The 14,628-nt window shown below is 35.1% G+C and overlaps 1 protein-coding gene across 5 annotated transcripts in view; it reads left to right on the plus strand.

Annotated features, from left to right (window-relative positions):
- LOC107753050 (microtubule-associated protein 4-like) overlaps nucleotides 1–9,396 on the plus strand; it is a 71,997-nt gene extending 62,601 nt beyond the window's left edge. For 3 of the 5 annotated variants that reach the window (XM_016569156.1, XM_016569160.1, XM_016569158.1), the window contains 5 exons: nucleotides 962–1,054; nucleotides 2,620–2,701; nucleotides 3,014–3,126; nucleotides 7,423–7,594; nucleotides 8,882–9,396. In XM_016569156.1, coding sequence (XP_016424642.1) covers nucleotides 962–1,054; nucleotides 2,620–2,701; nucleotides 3,014–3,126; nucleotides 7,423–7,594; nucleotides 8,882–8,889 — 468 coding nt within the window. In that variant the 3' untranslated portion in view covers nucleotides 8,890–9,396. The remainder of the gene's footprint in view (nucleotides 1–961; nucleotides 1,055–2,619; nucleotides 2,702–3,013; nucleotides 3,127–7,422; nucleotides 7,595–8,881) is intronic. The other 2 variants (XM_016569157.1, XM_016569159.1) reach the window with 2 other exon arrangements.
- The last annotated feature ends 5,232 nt before the right edge of the window (nucleotides 9,397–14,628 follow it).

Here is a 14,628-nt window from a genome sequence, read left to right on the forward strand (position 1 = left end):
TATGAATAATTTATTTATAGAACTATTATAATGTTCATTAATATTTTATCTAAATGTATTATTATTTTAATTTTTCAAAAAATATTTTTTTATATTCATGACTTATAATTATGTTTTTAAATAAAATCTAATTAATTAAAAATAATAGCAATATAATAATAAGAAGAGTATATCACTCATTCTATCAGCTGATATTGGTATCAGGGGGGAAAAAACACATTTTTCAATCACTAATCTTTCCATCTTTCCTTCTGGAGATCTTTGGATACTTACACTGGGTTTTTATCATCTAGTCATATTTCATCATATAGTGTTTGGCTCTTACACCTCATTATTACATACTTTACATCACAGCAGGGACACTCAGATTGCATCGTTTGGGAACCACTTACTGTATAAAATGCATGAGTCTGTAAATAAAATTATGAATAATGGTAATATTAATTAATACTTTTTGGTTTCAAAACATGCAATACAAGTCATTTAATTTTAAGTGTTGCACCCTAACAGGAACACTCTTATTGTAGTCAAAATGGTCTGCATTGGCTCATCATTGGATGTTTGCAGTGGAAGCAGCATTTTTTGACTATAATGGGAGTGATATAGTTATAGCACTGCATTATTCATGGTAATCCAAATTGTGGTGCCGGTCACTGAGAAGCCTGTAGGATTTGATTTGAGTATCCCTGCATCACAGTGTTCATTTGTAGCTCACCAACCAGATACTCATCAATCACATCAATCAGTTCCATTCACTTTAATGGTGATTTTGATTAGCCTAATGAGGGGAAACGGTGGATAAGAGCCCTAATGGTGTTCAGACTAACAGTCAATGGGACGTCTTTACTGTCAGTGATGCTAGTTGCTTCTAGATGCTTCTGCTTGTCCTCTGTTGTCTTCCCTCTCTAACCTGGTCCTCCCTGGTGTCCCGTCCCTCCCGGCCCGTCGTGCTCTGTTGTAGGTTCAGATAGTCTCCAAAAAACTGGACTACAGTCACGTGACTTCTCGCTTGGGCTCCAAGGACAATATCAAACATGTTCCTGGTGGCGGGAACGTAAGTAACGTTACTGCATGCGGTGTAGTCGTCGTTCAAACAAACACGAACATTTCAGACCAAATCATGGTGACCGCAGAGGTTTGGATTCTTCTCTCACACTAACTCAAATCTGCTGCGGCGCTCTCTGAAATCTCAGTTTGAGGAGCTTTTAGAGATCTGCTCGGATGTTTTTCACCTGTTCCTCATCACCTCGTGTTTCATTTCAGGTTCAAGCACTGCATGCTACTGGGGCTGGGCGATAAAATGAGAACGATAATTATCACAGTATGTGACCCTGGACCACAAAACCAGTCATAAGGGTCAATTTCTCGAAAGCTGAACAAATAAGCTTTCCATTGATGTATGGTTTGTTAGGAGCGGACAATATTTGAAAATCTGGAATCTGAGGGTGCAAAAAAATCTAAATATTGAGAAAATCATCTTTAAAGTTGTTCAAATGAAGTTCTTAGCAATGCACATTACTAATCAAAAATTAAGTTTTGATATATTTACGGTAGGAAATTTACAAAATATCTTCATGGAACATGATCTTTACTTAATATCCTAATGATTTTTGGCATAAAAGAAAAATCTATAATGTTGACCCATACAATGTATTTTTGGCTATTGCTGCAAATATACCCCAGCGACTTAAGACTGCTTTTGTGCTCCAGGGTCACGTATATTTTTTGCACTCAATGGAACTAGTTTACTAGAGCAGACGTGTTTCGATCACATGACCGGCGCTGTGAGATCCAGCGAGAGTTCAGCGAAGAACACAAACGTTTCTGTGATTTCCTTTAAAGCCGGAGGAAACGGTGCTGACAAACATGAGAAACACTGTGCCGTTAGAAGGCTTTACCACAGATTTACTGTAGTAACGCTAACTGCACCATGGCATTGTGGCAGAAGTGTGGGATATACTTATGGAAATGTGTTATATTATTAATGTAGACATGGAATAAATGTATTAAAGTAGTAATGGTTGTTATTGAGCTCTAGAATTTGTGCATTTGTATTTATATTAAATGTAAAAACCATATTTTACCATGGTAGTGAGGTGCTATGTGTGGTTTTATCTTTGGTTATCATGATCTAATTGTGTGATACTATAGATGATCAATGGTTAATTTGAATAAAAGTTAGAATATTTCAGTTTTACCCTATAAATATGAGGTTGTTTTTTTTAATGAGCATACATTTCCATCTGTCAGGAAACACAAACCTGTTTGATGATGTGAAACAATATGAAACAATTTTTTTTTTTTAAATCTCTCTTGAGATATTTGAAGGGAAGATGACTGAAAAAGGATTTTACTTAAGTTTACTCATGCATGTTTTGATGTAGAAAAAATATTTTATTGTAAGTGTTTTGACTATTGTACCTCAGATTTGGTTACAGCTTTCACTCAGGAGAATAAATCTGCCTTTAAACTGGGAAGAAATAAAGATTTGACATTTATTGTGATAATTATCGATATCATAAACGTTTTTTTTTTTTTGCCGTATCGCCTAGCCCTACATGCTACTTTTATTTTAGCAGTATGTGAGCAGCTTCATGGGATGCTTGTTTATGTTCGCAGATCCAGATTCTCAACAAGAAGGTTGACTTGAGTAAAGTGACCTCAAAGTGCGGCTCCAAAGTCAACATCAAACATAAACCAGGTACGAACCAATCGCTTCTTCAGAAAAGACCGTTTAAATGACTTCAGTGTTTCATCTCCGATCCGAAACGGTCACCCTTTATTTCCAGGACCATTTCTCACTATTAACTTTTGCCTCGGTAAACTCCTAATTTTCTGCTTATTAATAATTAGTAAGGTAGTTTAGGTATTAAGAGATCTAAAATATGGTCATGCAGAGTAATGCATTAACATGTGCTTTATAAGTACTAATGTGCATGTTATTAAGCAACGAGAATTGGTCCCTAAACTAAAGAGCTGCAGTTTAAACCAGTGAGTGTGTGTTTTTCTGGAGGTGGAGGCGAGGTCAAGATCGAGAGCCGTAAGGTGAACTTTAAGGATAAAGCTCAGCCCAAGGTGAGCTCGATGGATAATGTCAATCACGAGCCCGGAGGCGGGAGAGTTAAGGTGAGTTTAACCTTTGAGACGTTACAGGTGTCAATAAGAAGTCGACTCATACTTTATTCTGTAGGAAGACAATTCAGACATTTAAATTCAATTTATGGTGTTATTTAGTGTTTAAAGGAATAATTCACCCAAAATATCTGTTAGTATATCTGCTGAATGAAATCCAATGCATGTTTCTTACTGATTTTGAGGAGCTGATTCCACAAATAGTCTGTTTTGCTTGAGCACATCACACTTTTTCACAAAATATGATGCGTTTCATGGCTTTTTTTGCTTTGGACAAGCATTTGTGTGGTTAATAAGTCTTGTATTCTCCCTAAATCAGCAGAAAAACACCACAATGACTTGATTCCTGTCTGAATCTGAGCCAGATTACAACTATTTCTTCAATTCTTGAATGTATATAATTTTAAAAATCTTTATATATATATATATATTTTTATAATGTGTGTTATATATGTGTGTGTGTGTGTGTGAGAGTGTATATAGTGTATGTGTGTGAGTGTATGCAGTGTATATATATAAATTATTATTATTTTTTTTTACTTTTTTTTTTGATACAGTGCTGTGTTATTAATCATGTTGTTCGCAAACCCTCATGATTTCTGTACATCAGGGGTCTTCAGCTAAAACTGCTTGAGGTCCAGTGATGAACCCTCCTCACCAGCCGAGGTCCAGACAATTATAAACCTAAAATCATGAACTGATGGCTTTTGATGCCAGACCAGGGAATCTGCAGGATATTTAAGCTCAAATTTAAGACTTAAGAACTGCACAAATGATATTAAAATGACTGTAAAAAGCATGATTTACAGTTCAGATACAGGTTTACAGTTTTATAAAATCATAAACTTCACATTTCAGCCTTTAAATATTTTTTAAAGAAAAGTATCTATTATTATATTAATTTAAACAATTATCAATTATCATATTAATTAAATAACAAATATATGTTACTGTCTTAATTGTTTAGATTATTATAATGCATTATCTGCACCCAAACGGCTGGCCTTGATTTGCTTGATATAAATGTGATTTTGTTAGAAAATAGCATTTACTTATTTCATTGTCTAAAGGCTTCACGGTCCGGATTCGGACTCCTGCTGTACAGAAAAAAAGGGATGTTTAACAGAAGACATTAGGAGACTTCTTTAAAATCACTTTCTGAAGTTGTTTGTTTTGGGTGAAATGTTCCTTTAAAAGCTGTTTTATTATAAATCAGTGGTGAGTTATATTACACTTGCATGGAAAGTTTAATGCTGATATGACATCAGTGTCTTTTTTTATGTTTCATGCTTTTATGTTTTCATTCAAGCCTCAGAACAATCACTTATGATGTGTTAAAGTTTATGTATGTGTGTTATGTAATGTATGTTAAAGACAAGAGTAAAGACTTTTGTCAGATGGAAAAAAAGACCAAATTCCAGAGCAGTTTCTGAACTCGAACCTCTGGCTTCAGACGGCTGTGTGATAGTGATGTCACCTGCCCCTCAGCCTATGGCCATCCATTTCAGTCACATGACCACGTTCTCCGCCCATTATTATTTTGCACCCATCCACGCTGAACACACATTTGTGATTATGATCACACTTATACTGTAGCATACATTTACTGAGACTTTTAGAAACAGCGTGAATTTTTGACTTTTTGATACTTCTGTAAGTAATATTAAGCAAGTTTTTAAATTAAGCATGTTCTATAGTTTACATTGTAGTATAACCTGTAACCTATAAACTTTTGTGTTAGGTGAGCATCTGTTCATCATAGTTTTAAGTCTTTGTTGACATAAGTTTAGAATTATTGAAAATTTTTATTTTCAATAATTATGTTTTTCTGTTCTTCTGAACATGATTCTTAAAAAGTTTAAATATGTAATGATTGACAGGCGTCTCCATTTGCATGGATTTCTATTCATCCTTGTAATTTTAGCAAAGTTGAAGGTTAATTCAGTTCCACATGATAGTCGATTGATTATTTTCTATACATGTATGAAATTTAGTCATTACATTTGTCATGATTTTTAATTGTGTAAATTTTGCTGTGTTCAGTGTACAGATATAATGTAGCAGTCTAGTCTTTCATTTTAGAATAATAGTACAATAAATTGAAAATAAATAAATAAATATGGACAATCAACCAAAAACATAAATAAATAAATAAAATAATTGTATTACATTAATAAATTTAAATATTAATTATATTATTATATTAAAAGGTACAGTATGTAAGATTTTGTAATAAAATGTGACCCTGGAGCACAAAACCAGTCATAAGGGTAAATTTTTCGAAATTCAGAAAATTTCATCTTCTGAAAGCTGAATAAATAATCTTCCCATTGATGTATGGTTTGTATGGTTTGTTAGGATTATTTAAATATTTGACCGAGATACAACTATTTGAAAATCTGGAATCTGAGGGTGCAAAAAAATCTAAATATTGAGAAAATCATCTTTAAAGTTGTTCAAATGAAGTTCTTAGCAATGCATATTACTAATCAAAAATTAAGTTTTAATATATTTACAGTAGGAAATTTACAAAATATCTTCATGGAACATATCTTTACTTAATATCCTAATGATTTTTGGCATAAAAGAAAAATGTATAATTTTGACCCATACAATGTATTGTTGGCTATTGCTACAAATATACCCCAGCGACTTAAGACTGCTTTTGTGCTCCAGGGTCACAAACATCCAAAAACGACTTGCACAGTGTTATATATTTTATGCAGTTGTGTATTTATGTTATTCCAAAAGTTCCAAAATTTGTAAATCCAGAGAAATTCAAATTTGAAATAATGACTCGTCCCTGGTCATTCTCGCCGATCAATGATGTAATATCCGTATATCCTCAGTTTCCGCTTGTAGAAACTATGGCAACACACAGACACAAATGCTGCTGTTAAACTAAATCCATTACGGCTGTCGCAAATAAAATGCAAATTAAAAGTGTTGACCGCAGCATTAAATTTAGATCTGCTCAGTGTTGCGCCATGATTTTTTATGCGTTTTTACAGTGTTGCACATTATAACCGATCACACACGAGTCTGTTGAGCTTATGAATGCAATGGGCAATCAGAGGCGTTCAGATGAGTTTTTGTTCAGTGCACGGCGGCTGACTGAATTCAGCTCTCACGCGAATTCTCTCATCATAAACAACAAAGCGCAGATGTACGTATGATGTAAGAGATTCATTATAGACAACATTATAAGGGGAGTTTTTTGAGAGTGCTTAAACTTGCGCTAGACTTAAGTCAGTCGTAATGTTCTTTGACAGTGTAAATGTTATTTGCTTGCATTCTCTGTATAATTTATTCGCTGTTTGAATAACTATTGAAGGTACAGGTAATAAAAAAATCAATTCGTTACCTCATCCGTGAACATCCTCCTTCATAGCGTCATCAAACTTCGCCTTTGTTATTGTTTTGAAAATGCGACCTCTAGTGGCGAAAACTTACATATTGTACCTTTAAAATATATTTAAAATAAATTAATTGTTTTGAAGCAAAAGATTTTGGGTTATTAAAGGGTTAGTTCACCCAAAAATGAAAATGCTGTCATTAATTACTCACCCTCGTGTTGTTCGAAACCCGTAAGACCTTCGTTCATCTTCAGAACACAAATTAAGATATTTCTGATGAAATCTGAGGGCTCTCTGACCCTCCCATAGACAGCAAGGTAACTACCACGATCAAGGTCCAGAAAAGTACCAGGATGATCGACAAAGTATTCCGTGTGACATCAGTGGTTCAACTGTAAAGTTACGAAGCTACGAGAATACTTTTTTTGCGCAAAGGAAACAAAAATAACGACTTTATTCCACATTTTCGTTCACGACAGTATCATGACGTGAGCATGTGGCGGCGCTGACCCAGATCCGGCGTGATGACGGCATAACTTTACAGTTGAACCACTGATGTCACACGGACTACTTTGTCGATCATCTTGGTACTTTTCTGGACCTTGAACGTGGTAGTTACCTTACTGTCTATGGGAGGGTCAGAGAACCCACAGATTTCATCAAAAATATCTTAATTTGTGTTCCGAAGATGAACGAAGGACTTAAGGGTTTGGAACAACACGAGGGTGAGTAATTAATGACAGAATTTTCATTTTTGGGTGAACTAACCCTTTAAAATCTTTACATGAACTCAGTCCAGTGTGTCTAAACTGGCTCTGTATATCAGCTTTATTTCTTCACCATGCAAGGTTTGAGTTATATTCAGTCCTGGCTGTGCGTCCATCGCCATTTCACCCACATCTTTCCTATTTGACACCCTGCTGTGTGTTTCTAGGCTGAGGGGGCCCAGGAGACTGCTGAGGGCAGCGGGGCTCCCTCTAGTGGTGTCTCGGCCACCCAGCCGTCAGCCGGCCCTGCCCAGGAGAATGGGCTGAAGGAGGGCGGCCCCTGCAGGAGTGAGGAGCTCCGGGACCCGCAGGGCCTGGACTCGCTCATCCCTGAAACAAGTAAGTTTGTGTGTAACCCGGCCCGAGACTCAGAGCCCCGCCGAAGCCCCATCAAACTAGAGGTCCTTTAGAACTGACTCTGATTCCACTTTCACATTCCATTCCTCACATTTACAGCTAAATATGATTTGTTTCTCCATCATTTCATTCACACTATTACTTTGTGGCTTTTTTTATTCTTTAGCTCTTAATTTTAAGCAGCATGTAAATTGTCTGGTTTATCACTGTACGAGAGGTCGACCGATTAATGATAATTAATAATTGGTGTAATATTGGTGTAAAACCAATAATTTTGATTGCTGATTAATGTGGCTGATTTTATGATCAAAATATTGAATAAAAAACATTGAATGTAACATTTTATTGTTTAAAAATTAAGATCAAATAAAAACATTGAATAATATTTTTTGAGTAAATTCAAAATATTAAATAAAAACATTGAATGTAACATTTATGCAAGATCAAATATTGAATAAAAACATTAATTTTAACATTTTATTTTTAAAGTAAAATAAAAAAAATATTGAATGAATACATAGAATGTAACATTTTATTTTTAAAGTAAAATAAAAATATTGAAAACATACATTGAATGTAACTTTAATTTTTTTGTAGAGAAATTAAAATATTGAATTCATTGAATTAAATATTTTAGGTAAGATCAGAATATTGATTTAAACCACTGAATGTAACTTTTTTTAAATATAAAATCAAAATATTGATTAAAGATATTAATTAAACATTTTAAGTAAAATCAAAATATTAAATAAAAAACATTGAATGTTACATTTTATTTTTTTATGTAAAATCTAAATATTAAATATAAGACAATGCATATAACATTTTAAGTAAAATCTAAATATTGAATAAAACCATTGGATGTAACATTTTATTTTTTTTAATAAAATCAGAATATTTCTATAATAAAAACGTTGAATGTAACATTTAATTTTTTTAAGTAAAATCAAAATATTGAATAAATACATTGAATGTACCATTTTATTTTTTTAATGTAACATCAAAATATTACATATAAGACAATGTATATAACATTTCAAGTACAATCAAAATATTGAATAAAACCATTGGATGTAACATTTTAGTTTTATATATCATTCATTTAAAACAAATCGGATGTGTAACTTTAATTATGGTGCAATTGTCATTTTAACAGTTAGTCTGTTATCGGTGCAGATGAATCAATCGGTCGACCTCTGCACTGAACTGATGGTTTTAAAGTGCAGTTTTCTGATCTACAAACCGTTTTGACCTCTTCTTATTTTTCAGGCATCTAACTCGACTTTTTGCTATCACTCTGCCCTTTTCATTTCACCCCCGCCCGCTTCCTCTCCTCCCCTTGTTTATGTCCTGTCTCTCCTCTGTCCTGTCTTTCTCCACACTCTGTGATGCAGATTGAGTCTTTCAAGCTAAATTTCCGCGAGAACGCCCGCTCTCGCACGGACCACGGCGCAGACATCATCACCTGGCCCGTCTCGGGTGACAGCCCTGTCCACCGTCACCTGCTCCGCAGCAGCGTCTCACTCAACGACTCCCTCGCGACCGCCGGCATCCCCCGCTCTCACACCACCCCGGCCCTCTCCTCCTCCCAGGAACAAGGGGGCGATGTTGGCTCGCTCAATGGACTCTAGATATGATTGCTGTCTTTTCATTGGTCCGCTGCTCTCTAAACCCCGCCTCCTACCATTGCTAAGACTCATATGATTGGTGTGCTCTCTGTTGACGTTCTTAATTCCTGATTGGTGAGGCTGTACAGATTACAGTCATCAGGATGCGCAAAAAAATGACCGCAGTCGAAGGCGACTGGGAGCGAAATCTGGCCCGAGGGTCTGTAAACTCTTGAGGTTACACTTTGACATGGCTAAACTCATGCTACTCACACCCCTGCTACATCACTTGTTGTAGAGCATGAATCTAGTTGAGTTCCTTTTTATTTTTTTTATCTGTATTGCAACTCCTTCTGGACCGGTATTCATAATCAAACCTGCACATGCCCATCTGATCACCACATACAAACACATCTGGATCCATCTGGACATCATCTCTAGCTGCCTTCAAGTCCTCATGGGAAGTTCGTGCTTACGAGTTATTTACGATGCGATCGTGTCATAGGATTTTAGATGGGAAAATCACTTTCTGAGTAATCCAAGAAGCTTCTTTTAGTGCCAAAGCAACAAAATGAAGAGCAAAGGATGTGCATTAGATCGGTGCATTTTATCATTCTAATGAATAGGGAATGTAGTTTGGTTGTGTGAAGATTTCATTCACGTTCACACTGCGTTTTGAGCATGCAAAATATCTACAGACACAGCAAGAATTAAAATACACACATTTTCACACAGAAACTGCTCAATTTCACAAACAATTACAAAGAAACTGCTAGTAACATGTTGATTTAAACATGCAGTTTTAAAGTAGAAAAACAGGTGTAGGATTTTCTTGTAAAACATACTTTTTTTGCTTTATTTCCTCTTTTAATTTTTTTTTTTTTTACAGCGTAGTAACAATTTTCACTCTGAAATTGCTAGTAAGTTTCACAATTACAAAGAAACCGCATGTAACACGCCGAATTAAACATGCAATTGTAAAGTAGAAGAATTGAAATATTTTCTTGTAAAACATACTTTGGTGTTTTTTTTATAAATATGCAATCTACTCAAATTTACTGCAATTCTGCAGATTTAAAGTTTGCTTATTGTTTGTTTGTTTAATTCAGCTAAGAGGTCACGCCGGGATCTATCAAGCTTTTATTGGTCGTATGTCTTCACGTCATACACTTGCATGAGCTTGCTTATCCTGTCTCCACGTTTGCATGCATGTGAATGGGAGTCAATGAAACGTAATGTGTAGTGCGATCGTCCCTTTATGCCTCATAAGCTGGCTAAATAAATATCGTCTGAAACTTTTACATTTAAAATGGCTAATAACAGCTCCAAACTTGGAAAGTCTCCCGACATCAGATGTCAGATTTCGGTGGCGCTCGTCTCGTAAGCACGATCATTTCTGCTTGATTTGAAGGCAGCATCATTGCTGTCATGTGACCCTCGCTCACCTCACCCTTGACCTCCAGTAGAGCTGTCATCGAAGCACATAGGCTTTCTGAATCTCTCTCTAAAGCTGTTTCGTGATGGTGTGTTTGAGTGAATACTGTAGCAATCAACTGTTGTTAAACAGTTTCTTTTGACTCTTCGTTTTATTTTCGTGACCAGCAATTGTTTCCTTTTCCTTGTTATTGTAAAGCAATATAACAGTCTCCTATAATGCCTATAAGACATGAAACTCCACGTACACGCACAGTGCTCATAGTGTCAAACGCAGCTTTGTGAACGTGAAGAGGGCCTGAGATGGACGTGTAACGAAAAATACCCTTGTGAAAAAGAAGAAAAGATCATATAATATTAATGAAATAAAAGCCCACTTAAGTGTACTTAGAGTACACTTTCATGACTGTTTCTTAACACACTTAAGTACACTCTGCAATTGTCAAATTAAAAGTTTTACTTTAAAGTACATTTTAAATCATTATGTTTTAATGATCTTTGAAGAAGTACACGTATTTTGACGTGTTGACTGACATACTAAAGTGCATGTGAAATACTTGATTATAATCTAACTGTAGAGTTATGCAATATTACATTCAAAGTTATTTTACTCAACTGCACCTTCATTCATCATTACAAATGTATAATTAAAAATATATTTAAATGCATGACTTGCAAGTTTAGTTTACTATGAATGCTTGCCAGTGCAATCAGCAATACACTTTAACCATATTTCAAAGACACTAGAAGTATTTGTGAAATTGCGTATAAAGATGTAGCCTAATTAAGTCCTACTCAAGTGGGTCAAAAACACTCTTCTAATTGCATTTAATATAAATCTGAACCATTATAGACTTCAATTAACAAGCAATGTAAATGTCTGAAAACGTTACATTCAGTTCACACTTACAGTAAGTATATTCTTCCAAAGTGCATTGCTGTAATAAGTACTCCTTTTAAAAGTATGCTTAAGTGTACTTCTTTTTCACAAAGGCAAGGGAAGCGTGGAGACACATGGATGTTGACTTGATGCACGAGGGGTTTCTGTTGGCAATGAATGGTTGATGTTTTGGCATCATGTGCAGTAGGTCCAGTATGTTTTATATGGAAGCGAGTGTCGAGTTTGTGCCTGATAGCAATCGCATCCTGCCTTTGGAGCGACGCAGAGACAGAATGTCACCGCTTGACACCTTTTACGTACTTTTAATAGTTGCTTTATGAGAAACCAGTGAAATTGTGAGTGCGTCTGGTGGTGGTTTTACTTCTTCTCTTATTGCATTCGTTTCTGAAGGTCTTTTTTAGGACATGTGAGTCGACAGGTTCCTGCGGGGTTTTAATGGTGGAGCTTGTAGCTTATTTCTCTTGTAGCATTTTACTGTAGTTTATCTTCAGACGGCCTTTTTTGAGGTCGCACAGAATCACACGCTTAACACGTATCTGCTTGGTTTAGTGTCCTTTTGGTGTAATAATGAGGTAAGAGAACCTGGCCGTTTTTTCTGTTCATTTCTTCATCAGCTGTGGGTGGTATGGAGGTCGGAGAGACGTTTTAAATGATTTTTTAGCATGCTTTCCTTTCAATAAGTATGACCGATTATTGTTGCATCTATCTTGTCAGACCTCTTCAATCCCAGAACATGCAAAGCAATAAGACTGTCAGAATGACAGACCCCAGATTTTGACTTTTAGAAATCTACATCACGCATGAACAGCGTAAAGCAATTCGGATCATGAAATATTATGCGATTGATCGAAAAATCACTGAATGCATTTTCTGAGAGGAAGTTTCATTTTAGATATAACAAATACGAGTAGCACAGCGTAACTTCATCGTGTATTCTCATTCTTAAAGATTATTTAAATAATGCATCTCTTTGAATTGGGGAAAAAATGCCAAATTGATGATTTTTGGCCAATAACGGTTATTATTTATAGTCTTTTTTTCTTTCCAAGAAATGAGAGGTGTGTAAATATTAGGTAAATATAAGTCTTTCGTTAAGGGCCTTATGTTTAGCGGCTGTTTGTAGTGAAAAGGTCACATTTGAATCGGTTCCCAATGCCTGAATGAACCCAGAGAACAATCCTACTATCATTTATAGCATCTTTACATGCATTTACAGTTGATTTCCCTGTGGTTATATTGCTATCTCTGTGAATGCATTTAATATTGGCATAAACTAAAAGACATCTGCAATGGTCGGAGTGGCTGAGGGCTGATATTATGCACCTTTAACGGCTATTATTCATGTTATTATTGTCATTTTGGCCCTGCATTTTTTCCAATGAGAAAGGCAGAGAACAAATGTATTTAAACTATATTAAAGCACATGTATTTGGCCGCCGTGTGTTTAATGTGGCGAGCTTGGTAGCGGCTTATGCCCAGATGATGCCAGGTGGGTCACGTCCAGATGGGCATCGATATTTAGCCCATGTCCTGTTAACGTCTTCTGATAACCCTTTATGTTTCTATGAATCTTAGTCTTACAAGAAAAAGATACTTTGAATAACACTGTCAAACTAAAATGGGAGGATTGCATTGAATGTGTTTCAGTTGCACAGATTTTATTGTGCCACGAAGGACCAGGGCATGCTGTTGAAGCAGGGAGAGGAGAGGTCCAATTATTGTTGTTGTTATTATTTTTATGGTTATGATTTTGTTTTGTTTTTCTTATTTGGGAGTAATCTGGGAGAGGACATAATTTTGCCCTGGAACATACTTACACTCATAAAGATGCACAACCCTAAAGTAACATGGAAACTAAAGAAACATGAGATTAATGTGCAGTAGATTCGCTCTCTTGAGATGCAGCAAGAAGCTCTAAGCTAACATGAATAGAACATTCAGAAACCAGGTGAGGCTATTTGCCAGACAAGGTTTTCGTTGGTTTGTTTTTCCTTTATTTTTGAGTTTTTCCATGAAAATTGAATTTCATTACTTTTTTTTTTTTTTGAATGAGGTGTTTATTGTGGTTAATTGTTAACTATGATGTGATTATTAAACATTAAATAAAATAAAGTGTTTAAAACATTCTTTGGGTGTTGTGTTTGGTCTTTATATGTTAAAGCAAAAGTTTCTTGTTCCCAAGTATTTATATGCTTCACAAATTTATTTTTTTTTACATTTGTTTACTGTTTTATATTGTAATATATTTTATAAATGTATAATTTTAGATTTCTCTAGATTTTACTTTTCTAATATTTTCAGAACAACCTCAAAAACTGCACAGGTGTGACTTGGACATAATAAGATATTGATTCTGTTTGTTTTATATTTTTATTTTTAATTACTCAAGGCATTAATTTTGAAAAATACTTGATGTTCAGCCAAAAAAATAAAAATAAAACTATAGAAAAGGTAGCGAAAAAAGGCAAGTCCTTTTATATTTTGTCATTTTTACTTGTATTTCACTACAGTACTTCGGTACTTGTCTTTTTGCTATGCTAGTAATTTTCCATCACGAGATCCCGTGACGTCAGACACGTAAACTTTCCCGCCTTCTGCGCGAGAGCGTCTTCTTCAGTCGACGGCGGAGCTTTCTCAATCGTCGCTGGATTTTCTCCTCAGCTTTTCTAAAGATTATTTTCAACGGTATAAAACTCAAGGTACAAAGTTTGTGTTGATATCCAGTTCAACCAATTATGCAGATTAATTTTTAACGGTACGTAATGACATTTTGAACCTTAATGCTTTTTACCCCTTAAACTAAATTAGGTGATTATTAAAGAGCTTAATTAAGTTACGTGTTATTATTGCTAACAGCGCTATTAATGAGGTGACAAACCCAAAGTGATTCATCGTGTATCTGTATTAAACCAAATATATGTATTGATACGTTATTTTCACTGAGGTAATGCTTAAAAGTCATTATAGGAGACGAAATGCAGTTTCTCCAGAGCCACAGTAAAGCTCATTTGGATCCATCATTAACAGCAGACACAAAGGTAAGGGACGTACGATATTAATATTGGACGATGATT

This window comes from Sinocyclocheilus rhinocerous, unplaced genomic scaffold (genome assembly GCF_001515625.1).
Source record: "Sinocyclocheilus rhinocerous isolate Xijiao unplaced genomic scaffold, SAMN03320098_v1.1 scaffold1493, whole genome shotgun sequence".
In the NCBI taxonomy this organism is placed as follows: Eukaryota; Metazoa; Chordata; class Actinopteri; order Cypriniformes; family Cyprinidae; genus Sinocyclocheilus; species Sinocyclocheilus rhinocerous.